The sequence below is a fragment of the Hemitrygon akajei genome, chromosome 1 (assembly GCF_048418815.1).
Source record: "Hemitrygon akajei chromosome 1, sHemAka1.3, whole genome shotgun sequence".
NCBI classification, from domain to species: domain Eukaryota; kingdom Metazoa; phylum Chordata; class Chondrichthyes; order Myliobatiformes; family Dasyatidae; genus Hemitrygon; species Hemitrygon akajei.
In genome coordinates, this window is record NC_133124.1 from 101,592,784 (window position 1) to 101,616,326 (window position 23,543).

Consider the following 23,543-nt stretch of genomic DNA (forward strand, 5'->3'; position numbering starts at 1 on the left):
AGATGCTGCCTGGCCTGTTGAGTTCCTCCAGTACTTTGTGTGTGTCGCCTGACTATTTGATTTGCTAGGATACTGACCCAGCTTGTTTTGGAAAGATAATGAAACCGTTCTCTCTTTCCCCAGTTCCACTGCCAGTGGCTTAACAACTGACATCATTCCTCCCACATCAAACTTTGAGCCATGTAGTTAACACTCTGATCTTAATTACTCATGCTAATTTGTGTATGGGTCAGGTACTAATCCACATATTTTTACCTTTGTAGTTTGAGTAGTAAAGTCGGGTAAAGATAAGATGGAAATCTTTCATGATGGCCTCAAGATCAAAATACCTTTTTGATATGTAATACCTAAATTTGCATATAAATTGCCATCAAGGCACAAGTAACATCACAACAGAGAGGAACCAATTAGTTAGCATTTCAATCCTGGTTCGCAATGTTTGCCTGTTAGTAATTGCAGCAGCACTTCAGAGAACTACATCAGTTTGTCGCTAATGTAAGGCAAGCTTAGTGTCACAAACAAACAATTGAATTGAATATAGGAGTTGAAAAGTTAAATTCAGTCACAGTTAGAGTATCATGAACCATTTTGGTCACCCTGCTGTAGGAAAGATGTTATTAACAGAGGAACAGTGTGGGGAAAAAATTATGTTGCCTTAACTTGGAGGGGTTGAGTTACAGGGAGAGATTGCATAGACAAGGACTTTATTCCTTGGAACATGGGAAATTCAGGGTTGACATAACAGAATACAGGTCATGAGGAACATAAACAGAGTGAAAGCACATAGCCTTTTATCCCCACAGAGAGAATGCTAAAAACAAGAAGACATATGTTTAAAGTCAGAGGCACAAAATTTAAAAGGAACATCAGGGGCAACTTCTTCATGCAAAGGAAGGTGTTTACTTGGAATGAGCTGCCAGTAATTGTGGTTGTGGTGGTCATATTAACAACATTTAAAAGACAGCTAGCTAAGTACATAGACTGAAGACATCTGAAGGGCTATGGGCCAAATGCAGGTAGGTGAGACTAGTTCACAGGGCAAGACATTCAGCATGGACCAGTAGTGCCGAAGAGCCTGTTTCCATGGTGTATGTCTCTATGACTCTAAATACCTAACACAATGGCTCCAAAGATGGCCCCTGGATTCCACTGTGGTTTGCTATTTACAATAACAAATACTTGATAAAGGACATTTGGACAGGACTGCTTATCATAAATCTAGTGAAATCAAAATCCTAGTTTTAACTCAGGACAGGTTTCCTGGGTTTAGGAGGACATAAGATCAGCTGTAGAGATCATATTGGTGAGGTCTTAATGTTGGTAAGTCCATAACAGGGGAAGCTCTTCACATTCAGATTCAGTTTATTGTCATTTAGAAACCACAAATGCAATGCAGTTAAAAAATGAGACAACGTTCCTCCAGAATGATATCACAAAAGCATATGACAAAACAGACTACACTAGAAAATCCACATAACATAATTCACATGCTTGTGAGACTATGAACAGGGTTTCTGCTAATATCAGATACTCATTTCCAATGTCTCTAGCTATCAGGAATTTCACTGCGGTTCCACTTAGATCAATAAATTCTTTTTGCAAACTGAGTCCAACAATAATTTAAAAATTGCATTTCTACAAGACCATAAATGCCATACAATAACCAAGGAGTGATGAGAAAATGTGAAACCAAGTCACATTTGAAGAAATGACCAAAGGTTTGACCAAAATAGTAGATTTCAAGAACGACCTTAATACAAGAGAGATAGAAGACTAATTCAAAAATAGAGGTGGAATTCCTAACCATTGTCTACAGAGCTGAAGGCATGGGTGGAATTTATTAATGAAACATGCAACAGCCAGACTACTGGGAATGCTACAAACTTGTCAGAGATTAAAATGAGGAGAGACCAGACCACTGCAGATTGTTACACATTGTTGAGATTCTTAAATATGAATCAATGAACAGAAGGATAATGGACAATATTAGAATTTGACATGAGTTAGGATTTGGTCAGCAGGTGTTTGTGCCACTTTCAACTTACATTGTGGCATCTCGGTCAAGCGGTTGACCAGCGAACCAGGAATATAACTTCCAGTCTCATCTACACACCAACAGTGACCTGGATTGAAGCAAAGAAGCAATTCAGAGCTGTACAACACAGTGTCAAACAATGTCAAATCAGTATGGAGGACGATGATAGCAGGCTGCAGTCTCTATAAAAAGGCATTCAAAAAGCACATAGAAATAAACTAATTAGAAGTGAGTTACAAACATTAATCCAATCAAAGGGTAAAGAAAGTTCAGATGTTACCATATCATTGCTCAATCCTTTCCACAATTCACTTATATCTATCTTTTTTATTGAGTTTCAAATAGATAAACATAACAATGATAATGATACAAAGAGATCGGGGTTACATTAATGGACGGTTAACGTAAACAGACTCCGAGTAACATGTGTAATCTAAGCCTCCCAATCTCTTAGAAACTAAACATGAGAAGGATTCAAAGAAAAAAGATTTTTACAAGAGAGAAGAAAGAATCCCCCTAAACTAACAAAACAAACAAAGTAAAAACAAAACAAAAGCTGGGCTGCCTTGTTTCATCGGTTAAAATAGTTATTTGTCATTAACTCCGCTCCTCTATACATGAACAAGAAGTTATTGAGAAGGATTTGGAAAAGGTACAATTTCACTTTTTATCAAATCCCATTGATTTTTTGACCAATACTTAAATTCCAAATCTGAATGCTCCATAGACTCGCCCTGTTTAAAAAAACACCAGCATTTTCACAGCTCAGTGGTGGACATAGAAAATAGAAGAAACACATACTGTTTGTGCTGATCCTAAAGATCTATTGTTTACTAATAGCAACTAGCCCATTACAAGCCATTTTTTAATGATCGTTCAGTCATTAGAACACTTCCAAAGCACCTTGGATTCACTCCCACTCCTTTGAAAGCCTGTTAGACTAAACATTGTATTTCTCCTCTTAGTCAGCGAGGTGCAGAGGCAACAGAGTGGAGGAGCAGTTAGCGCTGCTGCCTCACTGCCCAGGGGCTGCAGATTAGAATCTGACAGGTTCTGCAGATTCCCCTGGCATAGGTGCTTCATTTGCCTCCCACAACACAATGATGTGCAGAGAGATGGATTACCTCATTTAAACTATATTTGATTGTTGTTTTGAGCAGCAGCCAATCGGAGATCTGAAGCATGAGAAGACATAACTCAACTCAGGTTCACCAGTTGCATACGTAAGGCATCGACTCACAGCAGTTTCATGTTTTGAGCAGTGGCCAATCAACAACTGGGACTAATTGGCAAGAACAGATTAAAGTAAGGCAAGGCCAAGTGGAGTGACCATCACTGGGTGGAGATTTTCAGGCTTTAGCTCTTCAACGTTTCAGTGAGGAGAGACCGGTGATGGAAGGCAAAAAAGTGTAGGTAGAAGTTTTTTTCTCCCACAGTTTATTTATTGTATGCCGTTTTGGTCAACTACCTACAGGAAAAATAGACAATAGACAGCAGGTGCAGGAGTAGGCCATTCGGCCCTTCTAGCCAGCACTGCCATTCACTGTGATCATGGCTGATCATACACAATCAGTACCCCGTTCCTGCCCTCTCCCCATATCCCTTGACCCCGCTATCTATAAGAGCTCTATCTAACCCTCTCTTGAATGCATCCAGAGACTTGGCCTCCACTGCCTTCTGGGGCAGAGCATTCCACATATCCACCACTCTCTGGGTGAAAAAGTTTTTCTGCATCTCTGTTCTAAATGGCCTACCCCTTATTCTTAAACTGTGGCCTCTAGTTCTGGACTCACCCATCTGCGGGAACATACTTCCTGCCTCCAGCATGTCCAATCCCTTAATAATCTTATATGTTTCAATCAGATCCCCTCTCATCCTTCTAAACTCCAGTGTATACAAGCCCAGTCGCTCCAATCTTTCAACATATGACAGGCCCGCCATTCCAGGAATTAACCTTGTGAACCTACGCTGCACTCCCTCAATAGCAAGAATGTCCTTCCTCAAATTTGGAGACCAAAACTGCACACAATACTCCAGGTGGGGTCTCACCAGGGCCCTGTACAGCTGCAGAAGGACTTCTTTACTCCTATACTCAATTCCTCTTGTTACAAAGGCCAGCATGCCATTAGCTTTCTTCACTGCCTGCTATACCTGCATGCTTGCTTTCATTGACTGATGTACAAGAACACCTAGATCTCGTTGTACTTCCCCTTGTCCTAACTTGACTCCATTTAGATAGTAATCTGCCTTCCTGTTCTTGCCACCAAAGTGGATAACCTCACATTTATCCACATTAAACTGCATCTGCCATACATTTGCCCACTCACCCAACCTGTCCAAGTCACCCTGCATTCTCATAACATCCTCCTGACATTTCACACTGCCACCCAGCTTTGTGTCATCAGCAAATTTGCTAAAGTTACTTTTAATCCCTTCATCTAAATCATTAATGTATATTGTAAACAGCTGCGGTCCCAGCACCGAACCTTGCGGTACCCCACTGGTCACAGCCTTCCATTCCGAAAGGGACCCGTTAATCGCTACTCTTTGTTTCCTGTCAGCCAGCCAATTTTCAATCCATGTCAGTACTCTGCCCCCAATACCATGTGCCCTAATTTTGCCCACTAATCTCCTATGTGGGACTTTATCAAAAGCTTTCTGGAGGTCCAGGCTCTTCACTGAGTAGTCAAGCATGATTTTCCCTTCATAAATCCATACTGACTCGGACTGATCCTTCTACTGCTATCCAAGTGTGTCGTGATTTTTATAATTGACTCCAGCATCTTTCCCACCATTGACGTCAGGCTAACCAGTCTATAATTCCCTATAAATGTAAATAAGGTTGAAAGAATACAAAGAAAAATTACAAGGATGTTGCTGGGTCTGGAGGACCTGAGTTATAAGGAAAGATTGAATAAACATGTACAAACAAGCTGGAGGAACTCAGCAGGTTGGGCAGCATCCGTTGAAATGAGCAGTCAACAGATGCTGCCCGACCTGCTGAGTTCCTCCAGCTTGTTTGTACGTGTTGATTTGACCACAGCATCTGCAGTGTACTTTCTGTTTAAGATTGAATAAGTTAGGAATTTATTCCATGGAACATGGAAGATTGAGGGGAGGTCTGATAGAGGTACACAAAATCACGAGGGGTACAGATCATGTAAATGAAAGCTGGCTTTTTCCACTGAGGTTGGATGGGACTACAATTAGAGGTCATAGGTTAAGAGTAAAAGGTTAAAAGTTTAAGGGTTTCAAGAGTGTGGAATGAGCTGCCAGTGCAAGTGTGCATACGAGCTCAATTTCAATGTTTAAAAGAAGTTTGGATAGGTACATGGTTGGTAGGGGTATGGAGGGCTATGGTCCCAGTGCAGATAGATGGGAGTCAGCATTTTAAATAGATCAGCATGGATCAAATGGGCTGAATGGCCTATTTCTATACTATACTTTTCTGTGATTCTTTGACTCTGGAATAGGCAAGTGGCAGTAGAATCAAAAGGTATTTGATGGACATGTAAAATAGGATAGCTTGCAGGGTTGCAGGAATAAAAGGAGAGAAATGGAAATGATATTTCTCTGATGGAGATTGGCATGGAGTTCAATGGCCTGTGTCACTGCTGTAATAAGTAAATACGTAAATAAAGTAAAATTTCCAACTTCTCATGTGCCTCTCATCTGCACATCAAACAATTATATTTAGAGATTTACTCCCTCAAGGTGCTTTTTAGAACAATATTGCTTTAACACTATTCTAGAATTATAATTGTGTTTGAAGAGTTCAAATATTTGTCACTGTCTCTTTTTGCTGATTCCTATCGAAAGATCTTGGCTCTCTGCTTGTAATATTTTGAAGTTAAACTGTTGAACTCACCCGTTCTCTCATAACACTGGATAGGCTCCCAGTTTCCAAAACCATTACACTGGGGAATGTAGGGGATGTAACCTTTTAGAATTGACTCGCCATTGTTCCTCTCCTTTGTCAGTTGATTTTTCTGGTAGAATTCCAGGGCTGTTAGAAGATGAAGTAAAAGTTTGATATAAACAGATCTAGCAGAGAAATGCCAGAACAGTTTTACAATCCAAGGTGCTTTTTCAGAAATACAGCTCTATAAGAATTTCCTGGAAGTAATCTAAAGATAGACAAAGCTCCAGATTTGGAAACCAAAAACCAAAAAAATACAGATGCTGAAATCTGAAATAGAAGTGAAAATTACTTAAAATACCCAGCAGGTCAGACAGCCTCTGTGGAGAGGGAAAGAGAGCTAACATTTAAAGTTGTTGATCTTACATTAACAGATTCATCAGCATTTGTTTTCCCTTTTATTTATTTCTTTTCCTGTGTCACACATTGCATGCAGCCATTCTAACTTACTAAACCCTATAAAATTCAATATAGATTCCAGATGCCCAGTCCCAGTTCTCCCTAAGACCAAATGTCAGTTAGCAAATTCAATAATTTTCCACAGTTCTTTTAATTGAAAACCTAAGGTGAAAATTTAAGGCTAACTAATGGCAAATACTATTCGATGCAAAGCTACAAGCAAATCATGAATGGGGGGGAAGTGGTGGTGGGAGATGAATGAGCGCTTTGGGGGTTCAAGGTGATACATTTTGGAATTACAACATTATGTTGTATACAATATCTTTAATGCAGCGAAATACTTTAAGATACCTCAGTGTAGAATAAAAATAACTGGATGCAGAGTCAGTGAAGATACCATGAAGGCTAATCTAAATAAGCCTTAAGCTTGGTGGGAATTTCCTGTACAGTCCTAAGGTGGATTAAACCATACTCACAGGACAGGGACTATTTTGTATTAATTGGTAGCTGCATGTCTGACTGAACAAAAGTGACACGCAGAGTGCCTCAAGGGTCCATACTAGGGTTTCTTCTGTTTAACATGTACATGCTCCCTCTAGCTCAGATCATGGTAAGCATCAGAGTATCTTACCTTAATTATGCAGATGACACTCAGATTTATATACGTGTCATCAAGTGATTATGGTCCCATACAGTCACGGAAAAAAAAAACAGTATTGGACAAATCACTGATTGGGTGAGCCAAACTTTCCTCCAGTCAAACAAAGAGAAAACTGAAATAACGTGTTCTTGGTGCCAAAAAAGAAGTCTGTGCTCAGTTAGAATGCCTGTCGTTAAAGATGACAAACCAAGCCAGAAACCTTGGTGTTGTGATAGACTCTGACTTAAATTTTAACTGCCACATTCAGACAATTACAAAGCCTACTACTGTTTTAAAAATATAGCCAGAGTTAAAGGACTTATGTCTCAGCAAGATCTAGACAAACTCACCCATGCATTTATTTTTAATAGGCTTGACTACTGTAATAGTGTTTTCACAGGTCCCTGTAAAAAAAAATCCCTCAGACAGTTGCAACTCATTCAGAACGCTGCTGCTAGAGTCCTCACTAAGACCAAGAAATAAGTTCTCAGATCACTACACTGGCTTCCTGTCCCTCAGAGGACTGACTTTAAACTATTACTACTGGTTTATAAAGCACTGGGGCCAAAGTACATCTCCGATCTCTTGCTACATTACGAACCTTCCCGAGTTCTCAGGTCGCCCGGGGTGGGTCTACTTACTGACCCCAGGGTCAAAATTAAACATGGTGAATCAGCTTTTAGTTACTATGCTCCACATATCTGGAGTGACCTTCCAGAGGATCTGAAGTCTGCCCTAACCTTAAGTTCTTTTAAACTGAGGTTTAAAATATTTCTTTGTGCTGTAGCTTTTAATTTGGATCTCCTGAACTGTAACCTCTATTTATCATATCTATTTTTTGTGTGATTTTATTCTCATATATACAGTCGGCACTCCTTATCCGCGAGTTCTGCATGTGCAAATTCAACCAACAGCGAATCAAGAAAACCTGGAAGTGCTTTTCCAGCACTTCTTGTTCCAGCATTATTCAAAGCCTCCGTGTCACCTGAGGGATAACAACATGCCTACAACCTCTGCAAGATTTGTTTGATGATGCAAAGAAAAAGAAGAGACAGCTTCTTATAACAATGTTTCTAACTAAAGCATCTAAAGTCTCGACATTCAACGCTTGAAGATCCTCAGCCCTCAACCTCTGCAGTTCCTGACTTTAGTATTATTGATTCTCCTCTAAAGCGTCATTCCCTACACAAGACAGTGTAACAACTACTGTACAAGTATAACAAGTTTTACTCGTTGTTTGATCTCTGTTCGCCTCGTGTCTCGTTTGTTCGCTGCTTGTGTTGTGAGAGGAACAGGTACAGTATTTTTTCTCGTCAATATTCCCTAAACATTACAGTATAACAACTATTTAGATAGCATTTACATTGTATTGGGTATTATAAGTAAATTAGAGATGATTTAAAGCATATATGTCAAACTCAAGGCCCGCGGGCCAAATCCGGCCCGCGGTGGAATTATCTTTGGCCCGCGAGATAATATCTAATTACTAATAAAGCTGGCCCCAGTAATCGAAGCACCTATGGCGTATGATATGGCTAATGCTGAGTTTATTCAGGTACCAGGTTTTCAGGGTTTTTAGTGTTTATTCGGCAGTCTTGCTCGGCAGTCTTCTTCATAAGAAACGGAATTTGTAAAGTGAAACACTTTGTAGTTATAGCAGAGACTGAGACACATGAGAGCAGGCTGAAAAAGCGGAGGCAACGAAAGCTGCGTTCACGCGCGTCCGACTGATCCGGCCTGCATGAAGCTGCATTTTGCTCAATCCGGCCCGTGACCTAAAATTAGTTTGACACCCCTGATTTAAAGTATACGGGAGGATGTTGGTAGATTATATGCAAGTCTATTATATAAGTCCCTTTATATAAGGGACTTGAGTATCCATGTTTTTTGGTATCCATGCGGGGTCTCGGAAATCAATCCCTTGCGGATAAGGAGGGACAACTGTATTGTCTGAAATTTGAATTTTCATTTTTATATCTTGTGCTATGAACCGCCTTCTGTTTGAAAAGTGCTATACAAATAAACTTGCTTGCTTGCTTAAGGGGGAAAAAGGGGTGGGGGGTAAGTTTAGGGAGTATATTCCAGAGAAAAATGCTTTGTCTGCTAAAATCCGTTTCTGGTGGTGAAGCAAAGGAAATAGTAATCTGATAAATTGGAAGAGCAAATAGATTAATTAGTTATGATTGTAGGAAGTATAGGGATTGAAATAGATTCTGGCCACCTTATTAGGTACCTCCAACTCTATTTTTTTCCTGTACCTTGATGCAAAAAGATAGCAGAAGTCTGTCAAATCTACATCACAAAATGTCACTTTGTTCATCTTGACTTCCTCTGGGAGGCTGGGATGCAGATTTCCACCTCCCTGTGCATGAACACGGCTTTCTGATTTCACTCCTAGATGGCTTGGTTCTAAGTGGATGGGAGAAGGGGCAATGGGGATAAGTAATATTTGAGGCACTGGAGTCAACGTACAGTATGTCCTGTCAGATACTGAAATGTCATGATTGGGAAACACTGTGCCTTTGGTTTAACTCATTAAATTTATACATTAACATAGACTTTCCTACAGAAACAGGAGAATGAAATAGTGAATCATGTTATAAAATAGATTAATTCACACACATTAAATAAATGTACTTACTAGATTGGGCAGCCAATCGAATAGCGTAGTCAGATCCACTCAGCAATTTTTCAAAAATGGAAATATCTGACTGTGAATTCTCAGAGAAGTGAAGCAGCTCACTCTCAGTCAGATGTATACCACTTGCTAAGAGGAAACCCTGTGTAAAAGGAATTTTGGAATTGTTGGAAGCAAAGATGAGTTCATCGGCCTCATCAATAAACTGAAGGACTTGTGCAGTAGCAAGAGCACATGATCCTGGACCTGGAAAAAAATAGTAGCGGTGTATCACACAGACACAATCCAAATAAAACATAATAACTGGACATTGTAGTAGAATTTTTAAAGCTCCACTAGACCCGTACCTCAATACCTCAAGTCTCCTCCATATTTTTTTCAGAATAATGGTCAATGTATTTTACCCACAAGAAACTATAACATGTTGAGCTGAATCATACGTGCCAATCAGGAGAAAGAGGGAAAATAGAATTGGATCTTTACCTCAATAGCATTGGGATACAAGTGGAACGATTGGTTTCAAACACCTCAGAGAGACCCCATGTGGAGTCATCCTTTGAATTATGGTTATGATATCTCTGGGAAGATACCTTGGTCATTTACGATGTAGTATGCAGATTCACCAGAATGATGAAGAGTCTTAATAATGAAACAAGTCATGGCACTTGGCCCTGCATCAGAGTCATTAAAGCATACAGCACAGAAACCTACCCATTAGCCAACCATCAAGCATTCATTTACACTAATAACATACTAATCTCATTTTATTCCCTCCACATTCCCATTGGCATGTCCCAGATTCTACACAGGCCTACACCACTGGGTAATTTACAGTGGCCAATTCATCTACCAGTCTGCACAATTTAAAGATAAACTGCAACAGCCAGAAGAAACCCATACAATAAAATAAAGATAGGGCAATATAACACAGAATTCAGAGGTCAGGATTGAAACCTAGAGCTGTGGTACAGCACTGTTATTGCGTTACAGTACAAGTAAAGCATTTCTAACATTTAGCTTCATTCCCATCATTTAGTCCAGTACAACATTTAGTCAAGAACATAAAGCATATTTGGAAGAGTTGGGTGGAATTGGCCTTTTCCCAGTAGCATTAAATAAAATGTCCAAGGAATGAGAATCAAGGTAACATCCAGAAAGTCAGGAGGAAACTTGACTGTGTGGGTTCAGAATTGGCTTGCCCACAGTAGGAAGAGGGTGGTCAATGTATTTTACTTGGAGCTCAGTGTCTAGCAGTTTTTTCCAGGGATCTGTCGTGGGGCCCCTGCCCTCTGTTGTTTGTAAAGATGACTTGGATGACAAAGTGGAGTGGTAAGTTAGTAAGTTTGAAGATACATTGAAGTTTGGAGGTATTGTGAATAATATAGAAGGGTATTGTACGTTACAGTGGATTGTAGACAGGTTGTAGAGTTGTAGAGTTTTATAGACAGGTTGGAGAAGAGGCAGATGGAGTTCAATACAGAAAATTGTTAAGAGATACACTTAAACATAGAAAAGAACAACACAATACAGGCCCTTCAGCACATGATGTTGTGCTAATGTCCATAAACCTACCCCACAATCAATCTAACCCTTCCCTCCTATACCACCCATAATCAACCATTTATTCTTACATCCGTGTGCCAATCCAAAAGTCTTTTAAATGTTCTTATTTGATCAGCCTCCACTATCACTCCTGAACATGGGTTCAAGGCACCTACAATTTTCGTGTAAAAAAACAACCCCTGATATCTCCGCTAAACTTTCCTCCACTCACTTTAAAGGAATTTCATCTGCCCTGGGATAAAGGTGCTGACTGTCCACTCTAACTATGTTTCTCACATTCTTATACACATCTATCAAGTTGCCTCTCATCCTCCTTTGCTCCAAAAAGAAAATCCCTAGTTCACTCAACCTTTCTTCATAAGACATGTTCTCTAATTTTACCAAAATCCTGCTAAATCTCCTCTACACTCTCTCTCTTCTCATAATGAGGCAACCAGAACTCAACACAATGCTCTAAATGTGGTCTAACTAAAGTTCCATAGAACTGCAACATTTCCTAATGGCTCTTGAACTCAGACTCCCAACTAATGAAAGCCAACACCCCATATACCTTTTTAACTACCCTATCAACTCACTCATCAACTTTGAGGGATCTCTGGACTTGGACCCAAGACCTGTCTTTCTCCATACTGTTAATAATTCTGACATTAATATTGTACTCTGCCTTCAAGTTCAATTATCTGGGACCCCTGCTCTTGATAATTTTTATAAACGACATAGATAAGGAAGAAGAAGGGTGGGTTAGTATGTTTGCAGGTGATAAGAAGTTTGGTGGTGTTAAGGATAATGTTGAAGTTTGTTGTAGGTTACAAAACAACATTGAAAAGATGCAGAGCCGGGATGAGAAAAGGTAGATAGAGTCCAATCTAGAAAGGTGTGAAGTGATACACTTTGGAAGGTCGAAGACGTTCAAATTCAAAAATGAAAAATCATGTTCAGGTAAGCCATGAGCTAAAAGGATGGGCAGGAGTGACTAAATGAGCTACTGTGGTTGAACTCAATGGAAAAGGTCATTTGCAGTTTATGGATTCACTGCAAATTATCACAGCATATTGGTGAAGACTAAGAATGAAAGTGAATACCCATACAATATGGATAGAGAAGGGGATAAGGAAACCAAAGTATGACAGAAGAATGGAAGAACAAACATGAAAGAGAAGAGGATTTATGAGGTATAGCCCATAAACAGTGGGATAAATATCAAAAGAGAGAAACAGCAAAGAGGGGTTGAGGGAAAAGAGAAGGGGAGGAAACTAGTATGTATGACTTCTTAACGGTAGTATTGCTTACATTGTGGAGTCTGATTAAGTTCAGCTTTTGTTCCTGGCAGCTCTTGCCCTTTTTCATCAACACACCAACATTTCCGCAGCTCCAGGTCACCTATCTCTACACTGAAATCAGAATACGAGCCAGGGTAGTGATTTACATGGCCAAACAACAGCTGCCAAAATGTGTAAGGGTGCAGTAGAACATTGACATCCAGTTCTGAATTGGCAAGTGCTTCAAAATCATCAGCAGAAATAGAATCAAATGTTGGGTATTGAGAGAGCACTGGAAAGACATGTTGATGCCCCTTGTCATATAGTTCCTTCAGAAACAGCTCAAAGCTGATGGATGCTTGAGATGACCTATGGTAGTCAATGATTTCATCCATGACAGTTGACACATTCCAGTTTCCTTTATTCTCAGAAATCCAGTGATGATAAAAGGAGATGACCTGAAAAGGGGGGCCATCACATTGGACACGTCTCCAGTCTCCATTTTCTCTGCATTGGGGAATGTAAGCTGCAGGCGTTGAAAATGGGCTTGAGTCTCTCAGTATTGTCTCAATTGTTTGAATGAACTTCTCAGCTGCTAGCAACTGGCAAGCACTGGGGCCTGGTAAGGTTAAAAAAAGAATATGAATATAAAGTTCAGAACAAGAATGTTCAGTCTTGGCTTAATCAGGTACCTAATTTTTTAAAAAATCTATAAACAAGATTTGAGTTTCTTTGGCAAATCTAACATATACAGTATGTAGCATTTTTCTACTGGTCCTAACAGAGTGGTTTGCTGGAGCTTTTTGGAATGCAGTCATGAATCAATCACATTGGAGTAGGATTGGACATATATTGTAGGTAAGAAAAGCAAAAGGGAGAAATACCATCGATATAATGCCTTTTAAAATTACTTTTAAAACATTCCTTGAACTATACTTGAGGAAACATAGCAGTGATTTTTTTTTTGTAATAGCGTAGCATTTAGCATCACACTATTACAGCTTGGGGTATTGGAGTTCAATCCCGACATCCATTGTAAGGAGTCTCGGAATGTCCTTTCTGTGGAAAGCGTGGGTTTTTTTCAGGTGCTCCAGTTTCCTCCCAAAATCTAAAGATGTACTGACTAGGATAATTGGTCCAATTTTACATTGTGCCATGATTAAGTCAGTGTTAAATCAGGGTTGATTGAGGTTGCCTGGGCAGTGCAGATTGAAGGGCCAGAAGGACCTATTCTGCATTGTATCTTTAAATAATAAATAAATCATTTTTAATAATATAATAAGATTACTTAGACTACAATGCTCAACTACAAACAAGAGAAAATGTGCAGATGCTGGAAATCCAAGCAACACACACAAAATGCTGGAGGAACTCAGCAGGCCAGGCAGCATCTATGGAAAAGAGTATAGTCAATGTTTCCAGTCGAGACCTTTCTTCATCAGTGCTGATGAATGGTCTCAGCCTAAAATGTCGATTGTACTCTTCTCCATAGATGCTGTCTGTTATGACCAGCTAGTTTGTTTTGGTTAAGTGGAGGGAGTGTAAGTATTGGCCAGGGCATCAGAGACAGCTTTCTTCAATACTACCATGGGACTTTTCAACTCAGAGGGGAAGGAAGAAAATATTTGTTTAACGTTTTAAATTGAGAACCAATTCTTCATTACTGCACCAAAGTATTAGCCTAGATTGTAAAATCGAATCTTCACAATGTGACTGGAGTCCACTATCTTATTGCTGGAAGGCAAATGTCACCAATTAAGCCAGGCTGATGCATTTTAGTGCAATCATTAAAACACTGCTTTTTATAGCATCACAGACACTTCTCTACCATTTTTAAAAAAGTTCGATGTTCTTTTGTTAAACTGAATTCAAATTATCAACTTCAAATAAATTTTAAACTCACATTCGTAGAACTATTATTCCAGGTCTCCTGATTTTGATAAGACATAGGAGCAAAATTAGGCCATTTGACCCATCGAGTCTGCTCCACCAATCCATCTTGGATCACTCATTATCTCTCTTAACCCCATTCTCCTGCCTTCTCCCTGTACCCTTTGATGCCCTTACTAATCAACAACCTATCAACTTCCGCTTTAAATATATCCAATGACATGGCCTGCACAGCCATCTTTGGCAATGAATTCCACAGATTCATCACACCCTGGCTAAAGAAATTCCTCCTCATCTCAGCTATAAAATGATGTCCTTGTATTCAGAGGCTATGCCCTCTGGTCCTGGACTCCTCCACTACATGAAACATACTCTCCATGTCCACACTATCTAGGCCTTTCAATATTTGATAAGTTTCAATGAGATCCCATCATTCTTCCAAACTCCAGCAGGTACAGGCCTAGAGTCATCAAATACTCCTCATACATTCACCTTTTCACTCCTAGAATTGCCAGCCCATCTTTTCTTAGCTAAGGAGCCCAAAATTGCTCAGAATACTCCATATGGTCTGACCAAAGCCTTATAAAGCCTTGGCATTACATCCTTGCTTTTATATTCTGGTCCTAATGAAATGAAAGCTACATTTACATTCCTTACCAGCAACTCAACCTAAGATAACCTTTAGGGAACCTTACACAAGGACTCCTTTGCACCAATATTCTTCCTGTTTTTTAAAATACTTCTGCCAACGTGCAGAATGATACACTTCCCTGAAATGTTTTCCATCTGCTATTTCCTTACCCATTCTCCTAATCTAAGTCCTACTGCAGGCACCCTGCTTCCTCCACACTACCTGTCCCTTCACGTATCTTCACATCATTTGCAAATCATTGACTTATAATGTAAAAAGAAGTGGTTCCAACACTGTGGAACACTATTAGTCACTGGAAGCGAACCAGAAAAGGCCCTCTTTATTTCCACTCTTTGGCTCCTGCCTATCAGTCAATCTTCTATCCATAATAGTACAATTCCTGTAATATTATGGGCTCTAACCTTGGTTAGCAGCCTCATGTGCGGCACCCTGTCAAGGATCTTCTGAAAATTCAAGTAAACAACATCCATAGTCTCTCCTTTGTCTATCCTGCCTTTTATTTCTTCAAAGAATTCCAACAGATTTGTTAAGCAAAATTTCCCCTGAGGAAAACCATACTGACTTTGGCCTATTTTGTCATGTGGCTCCGAGTACCCTGAAACCTCATCCTTTACAATGGAATGCAACACTTTCCTAGTCACTGCAGTCAGACAAACTGGCCTGATATTCCTTTATGTTGTCTTCCTTCCTTCTTAAAGAGCGCAGTGACATTTGCAATTTTCCAGTTCACTGGAACCATTCCAAAACACAGTAATTATTGAAGTATGACTGCTAATGCCTCCACAATTTCTTCAGCTACTACTTTCAGGATACTGGGATGTTGGCCATAAGTCATTGAAGCACATTCAGGCCATTTGGCCCATTGAGTCTTCTCCACCATTCCATCACGGCTGATTTATGATTCCTCTCCACCCCATTCTCCTTCTCTCTCTCTGGAACCATTGACACTTCTATTAATTAAGAACCTATTAACTTCTGATTGACACACACCCACAAATACTGTCTGGCTAAAGAAATCCCTCTGCATCTCTATTCTAAAGAAATGCCCCTCTATTCTGAGGCTGTGCCCTCTGGTCCTAGATTTCCCACTAATGGAAGCATTCTTTCTACATCCATTCTATTCGAGTCTTTCAATATTCGATAGGTTTCAATGAGATTCCCCCTCATTCTTCTAAAATCCAGCGAGTTCATGTCTAGAGCCATCGAATGCACCTCGTTTGTTAACCCTTTCGTTGCCAGAATAATTCTTATCAACCTCCTCTGGACACTCTCTAATGCCAGCGCCTTCATTCTTAGATAAGAGCCCAAAACTGCAGACACTATAGTCTATCTGTTCCTGGTGACTTATCTACCTTTAGATCTTTCAGCTTCCCAAGCACCTTATCCTTAGTAATGGCACCTTATTCTTAGTAATAGTAAACACTTTTGCTCCAATATGCTCTCATTTCAAGGCCATAGTAAGGTTGGGCAAGCACAGTAAACAAAATATTCAGCACTTCAGTCTGAAGCATGTTTCTTTAATGTAAAGAAGATGTATGCACACACTTTGGTAATCCTAAAATGAATTCCGGAATAACCCTGGAGACATTTTAATGCTCAATTAAAGCTAGAAAAGTATTCTGAGAGGTAGCCGAAGCTGTTATAAGTTTATATTAGGTTACTATTAGATCTTCCATCACTCTTTTACTTAGCATATTTCAGACAATAACAAGCCTGCTTATAAAACTCTGACTAGGCTGCATCTGGAGTATTGCTCTCAATTCTGGTTGTTTGCTATAGAAAAGCTGTACTGGCTACAGAGAAGGTTCCAAAGAAGTTTACGAGAACACTGTTTAGGTTAAAGGGCATGTGCCTATAAGGAGACATTAGATAAAGTAGAGTTCTTTTCTATGAAACAACAGAGGCTGAGCAAAGATCTGATAGAAGTAAATAAAATTATGAGAGGCCTTGACATTTTCCCCAGGACTGATGTGTTTCATTCTCGGGGGACATGCATTTAAGGTCAGAGGAGGAAAGTTCAAAGGAGATAGGCAGGGTTAGTTTTTTTTTAACAGAAAAGTGGCAAGTGCTTAGAATGTGCTGTCAGGAGTTGTAGTGGAGACAGATACAATATAAGTAGTTGGATAGGCTCTTAAACATAGAGCATGGAGCGATATGGAATATGTACAGGCAGAAGGGATTTGGTATCATTAGCTTAATTAGTTTAACACAGTATCTTGGGACAAAGGGTCTGTTCCCATGCTGTACTATTTCATGTTTTAATGTCTATGACTAAGTCAGTGAGTAAATAAACAGCTTCTTTTCTCCCTGGTTCATTAGACAACTATCCTAACTCTGTGGCCTTGGTTACAACACCAACCCGATGAAATATTTTTCATTAAATTATTTCACCAAAACTCCCCATAACTTTGAACGCCCCTTTAAAATTTCTTAAATTACCATTTTAACTTTCCTGTTCCAGGAGAATAATCCCAATTTCTCTGGACTACGTGAAGCAATTTGACAGAATTTATCTAGCCTAATTTATCACTTGTGATGTTGAAATCCATCAGTAATTATCAAAATGTTTAGTTTAATTGATTTTTTTTTGTTCCTAGCTATTCTTGTGTTCATTTTTTACATTAATTTATGTTGTGGATTATTTGTTCTTTATAGAATCAAAGGGGTCTTCATTCTATTGATTTCAATTAATGTTCAGAACCTTTAGTAAGATTTCTTTTCTGGAAGAAGCCTGACAAATCAACTCCATCTACTTTATTGTCCTGAAACTGATTACTCAAGATTAATGTAGTATCTGTGCAGATGCAAATTTTGATAGACAAACCACCACTGAAGTAATGAAACTTACACTTCATGCTTTTTCCATCTGGTTTTCTTATTCCAGGAGTCTTTCTGCCCTGCAAGTCCACACAGAAGCAATTCATCCCATCACATTGCATGGATAGAAAACCACCATCTGCTCCACAGGAAGGAACAAACACATCAGATCCAGCTGGCTGCTGTTCTTTCATGAGTATAGAACTCTTACGTTGTTGCTCACATGGGGTAGAACATTGTGGCCTTTGACCCTGAACTCTTGTGTTTGGAACCTCCAATCTTTGATTGTCCACACATGAATCAAGGTATAAGCCTTGACACTGGACTTCCTCATAGTGACCATCTCTAGTGCACCTGGGAACAAACAGCTTTGAGTTCCGATGGTCACAAATTCCTAATCTGGCACTTCTTAAAATTAGCTGGATGATTTCAGATAAACTGCCATCATCTGCATCAAAAAAGCTGATGATTTCGTGCAATATCCTGAGAACATTACGTTGCTCAAAAAGTGATGCCATAAGTCTTACAATGTTCTGGTTCTCCTGTAAATTAACTGCCTGTCCAAAGTTGTCCAAAATTGTCTGATTCAAATTGAAGGCGTCCCTGGAGAATTCTGCTGTTCCTTTTGAAAGGTAAGAATCTTCGAGGGGTGAAAACAACTTGGCAAGTTCCACAAAATTCCCTCCATTGTACATTCCTGTTAAGCCAATCTGCTGGAAGAACTGACTGAAATTAAAAGTTCCCATGCTCCCAAGACTTCCAGTGAAATTGAAGTGACCCACATTTTTCAGAAATTTGCCCCCAAACATATTTTCTATGAAGAATTTGGAGGTGGCAGAGAACTGAAGAGCAGTAAGTGCAAGGTCCTTAGATAGAAACATTTGTTCCACAAACTCACCCAGAATCCCTTCTAGATTGAAATTGCCCGTGTCTGACTCTACAGCCTGGAGCATGGAAACCAAAAAATCTGATTTTACCAACAGCTCTTTCAGATCTGGGCTGCAGTGGCTGAGAGCCTTGCTAATTTTTTCGAGAACCTGAGGTGGAGATGCAGGCACAGTGAAAATATTGTTTTGACTGAAGTGACCAACCGGTCCGTAGAAAAGCCATGACAACATGCGTTTCCTTTCAGATTCACAGTCACTTCCTTTATCCCCTGGAATTTAAAGAGATCAGTTACAGATATATGAAATTGGCAGCATGAACAGGCCGATCAATATTCAGTTAAATGTTTCTGCATCTGTACCCTGAATCCCATTTAGCAACTTTATAGTCTTTGATATCCTTATATGTTCTTACAAGTCCATCTTACTCAAACTTGAGTAGCTTCTCGAAGAAGCAAATTCCAAATAGAGGGTTCGTGATTTCAATATTGAAATGCTTAATTCTAACAAATTCCATTACCCTTGTTTTCTGAACCAATTAAATTTAGTTTATCAATTTGTTACTAAAGAAGTATTTCTTGCAAAATTTGGCTGCGGTTGCTGAAACCCAACAATCATTTATAATACAGGTTACTATTTCCATGCCATTATTCACATATTGAAAAACTTGATGCCAGAGCTCACCTCTGTTCCACAAGCAGGATTTATCTTTCTCAAGAATGCAGTGTTGACTTGTTACCTACGCCTACCAATCCAAATCCAAAAAGATAAACCTCAGATACAACAGGCTCTCAGGCAATATAGTGCCATCACTTTAGCTACAGGGATGCGTAGAACAACTTGAAGTGTGAAATATCTCAAGCTGTCTTTGACAGCTTGCTTAGTCATGTTCTGGATAGAAGAGGCTCCATCAGACAGACACAGCATGGATTCATGAAGGGCAGGTTCTATTTGATGAACTTACTGGAGTTCTTTGATGATATAATGAGTGCAGTGGACAGAGGGGTACGAGTGGATGTTGTATACTTGGATTTTCAGAAGGCATTCAATAAGGTGCTGCAAAAGGACATTTATAAGATGAGGATGCATGGTGTTAGGGAAAACATACTGGCATGGATAGAGGATTGGCTAACCAATAGAAGGCAGAGAGTTGAGATAAATGGGCGTTTCTCTGGTTGGCAGTCAGTGGTGAGCAGATTGCTGCATGGGTTGGTAATAAGCCTGCAATTGTTCATGATGTACATAATTTGAAAGAGGAAATCTGGTGTAGTGTATCTAAATTTGCTAATGACTCTAAATTGAGTGGAAAAGCAAACTGTATAGAGGATGCCAAGAGTCTATAAAGAGACATAGCTAGATTAAATGACTGGGCAAGGGTCTGGCAGATGGAGTACAATGTTGGCAAATGCAAAGTTGTCCACTTTGGAAGGAAAAATAGAAGATCAAAGTATTATTTAAATGATGAAAGATTGCAGAGTGATATTGTGCGGAAGGATTTGGGAGTGTTTGTGCATGAATCACAAAAGGTTGGTTTGCAGGTGCAATAGGTTTTCAAGAAGCCAAATGGAATGTTGGCCTTCATTGCAGGAGGGAATGAAATTAAGAACAGGGAGGTTATGCTCTAACTTTATTGGGTAATGGTGAGGCCACACCTGGAGTACTGAACAGTTGGGGTCTCCTTACCTGAGAAAATATGTACTGACTTTGGACATGATGCGGAGGAGATTCACCAGGTTGATTCTAAAGATGAGGGTGTTAGCCTATGAGGAGAGACTAGGTTGCCTGTAACTATATTTGCCTCAATTCAGAAGAATGAGCGGGGATCTTATAAAAACACATACAATTATGAAAAGACAAATAAGGTAGAAACAGTGAAGTTGAATCCACTGGTAAGTGAGACTAGATCTAGAGAACATAGCCTCATAAGTTGGGGGAGTAGATTTAGGAAGGAGACAAGGAGAAACTGCTTTTCCAGGGAGTGGTGAATCTGTGGATTTCTCTGCTCCGAGGAATAACAGAGGCTATCTTAATAAATATATTTAAGACACAGCTGGACTTTTGCAAAGCAGGGGAATTAAGGGGAATGGGGAAATGCAGGTAAATAGAGTTCAGTCTACTGCCAGATCAGCCATGATTTATCAATGGAGGAGCATGCTCGACAGATCAGAAGGCCTCTCCTGCTCCCTTTTTTAATGTTATTATGTTCTTATATAGTTTTTGACTGTTTTCAAAATGGCTCTTGAAATCTTTTGACTTAGAAGCATATGTACTATTAGTGAGCTGCAGCTAAAAATGAAATGAGGCCATGTACCAGTTACAACAGGGAAAAAGATGAAAGATCAGGTACAATATGATTCCAGCCTTTCTGCTCATTGGTGGAAGGACAGTAGAATGGGAGAATTTCCAGGGACATTCTAGACCACTGGAAATATAAGTAGTGATAAAAGTACCAACAAAAACTTACCACAGTTAGGTTTTCTGTCCTGTTGCCTTGTTCCAAGCAATTCCTCTCCATTGGAATCTGAGCACCAGCATTGGCCCCCCTTCTGGCATTGTATGGGCAGATAGTTCCCATTGTCATCACATGATGGAGTGAAGACATCATCAAATGAAGCTGCTGTAAACCTCTCTATTTCACATCTCGTTGGGCCTATAACAATGGATATGTAAGCATCATTTCAATGTTATGTTTTGATCTTTTCTCATTTGCTTTTAAAAAAATTTTAGTTATGATGTCAGAAGACATACATATGTTGCTTTTATTTGTTGGGGCATTGGTTGGAAAGTCATCCTGCAAGTCTATAAAACTTTGAACTAAGTCACATTTGGAGTATTGTGTCAGTTCTGATCACCACATTTCAGAAAGGATGTAGAGGCTTTTGAGAGGGTTTAGAAGAGGAGCACCAGTTTGAAAAAACTTGGATTATTTTCTACAGAGTCTTAGAGACTGAGGGATAACCTGATAGAAGTAGATATAATTGTTAAAGGCATGGTCAAAATCAATTCCACAAGGTGGAAATGACAACAATAGAGGGCCTAGCTTTAAGGTGAACAGGAGAAATGTAATGTGTGAGACATTTTTTTTACACAGGGAGTAGTAGGTGCCTGAAACGCACACACTGCCAGAATTGGTGGAAGCAGATAGGATGCCAATGTTTAAGAGGCACTTGGACAAGTGCATGACAAAATCGAGGGATATAGACCATGTGCAAGCAGATGAGATTAGTTTAAAACAGCATCTTGTTTGGCCCAGGTATTGTAAGCTAAAGGGACAGTCTGTCCTTTTCTGTTCTGTGTTTTATGATCACTATTCCCAAATTCCACAAACACTTCTACCTGTTTCTCATCCTCAGTCCCTAATACAAGGTCAAGTACAGCCCCCTCCTTATTAGGGATTCAGTTTACTGTATTAAACTTTCATCCCATCTAAGCCATTTACATAAAGCAATCTCAGCCAATATTAGGAAAGTTAAAAACTGCAACTACCACTATGCTTTTGTTTTCACACCTTACTGTGATCACCAATATATATTTTGACTACTAGAATTATTCATACTGCCTATTGTATAATCCCATAAAATTGTAACTACACTCTGCCCATATAGCCCAACTGGCCGATCGCTCTAGAATATCATCCTGAGCAAAGGTGAAATATTCCTTCTCCAATAATAATACAAGTTGGAGTGTAAGCTTCAGGAGCTTGTGTCTAAACATGAGAAAAAGCCTTTGAGTTTATAGGTAGAAAATTAATGCTTTTTCCTCAGTATGCACCTTTCCTGAGTGCTCCTCCTGGTCCACATCAGTGTCAAAAGCCACTACTGACTCCCTATTGATATCTTGCTTTCCTTTCTATGACTTGCCCTCACATGTCAGGGTGTGACGGTAGCACAGCGGTTAGCTCAATGCTATTACAGCTCGGGATACTGGAGATCGGAAGTTCAATTCCAACACATTCTGTAAGGAGTTTGTATGTCCTTCCCATAAATGCATAGGTTTCCTCCCACGTTGCAAAGTGGTTAATTGATCATTGTAAATTGTCCTGTGCTTAGGCTAGCATTAAACAGGTGGGCTGCTGGGCTGGAAGGGCCTGTTTCATGATTGATAGAAGATTAAATAAATAAATAATGGATAAGTGAATGCAATAACTTCCAATCCTCAAGCAGAAAGATAACCCTGGTACGCAGCACAATAGGACAACATATATATTTTGTACACTGTATATTCTTTAAAGTTTGGTTTCATAGAAATTGGAATCCTAGGTTAAATTTCAGTGCCAACTGCACTGGTCACCTCAGAGAAAGAACAAAACAACTAGGAAAGACCAGTTTGCTTGACAAAGGACCCAGGATGCCTTCCTTCCTTCATCAATACGTATGATGCACAGGAGTTACTGGAACAACCACATACATAATTTTATGAAATCTCCAACTCTCAACATTTCTCTAAGAATGTTTCATTGTGAGCTAGACAAATGCTGCCACTAATTTTCTGTGCCAGTACGTTGGAATTCACAGTAGTGTGAGAAGGCCATCAAAACAAACCCTACAAGACATCTTTAAATGTGAAATACTCTTGGAGAGTAAGACCATATATTTTGGATATATACCTCAAGAATGGTTGAAAAGAGATAAATATTTAATGAATATACTGTTGGTGGCTGGTAAAAAGACTCTTACTAGGAAATGGTTATCACAGGAGAGCCCAACTTTAAATACATGGATGGAAATTACTATGGACATTTACAAAATGGAGAAGATAACAGCATCTGTTAATCATAAGCTGGAACAATTTGATTCATACTGGGAAAAATGGTTTAACTACATAATGCCTCATAGGCCTGATTTTAT

The 23,543-nt window shown here is 39.5% G+C and overlaps 1 protein-coding gene across 1 annotated transcript in view; it reads right to left on the bottom strand.

The window, feature by feature from the left end:
• tg (thyroglobulin) overlaps window positions 1–23,543 on the bottom strand; it is a 353,957-nt gene that overhangs the window by 307,598 nt on the left and 22,816 nt on the right. The window contains exons 8-13 of the mRNA XM_073067481.1: window positions 21,161–21,346; window positions 17,844–18,968; window positions 12,485–13,072; window positions 9,635–9,877; window positions 5,904–6,041; window positions 2,046–2,123 (exon numbers count right to left, since the gene is read on the bottom strand). Of these exons, the coding sequence (XP_072923582.1) occupies window positions 2,046–2,123; window positions 5,904–6,041; window positions 9,635–9,877; window positions 12,485–13,072; window positions 17,844–18,968; window positions 21,161–21,346 (2,358 nt within the window). The remainder of the gene's footprint in view (window positions 1–2,045; window positions 2,124–5,903; window positions 6,042–9,634; window positions 9,878–12,484; window positions 13,073–17,843; window positions 18,969–21,160; window positions 21,347–23,543) is intronic.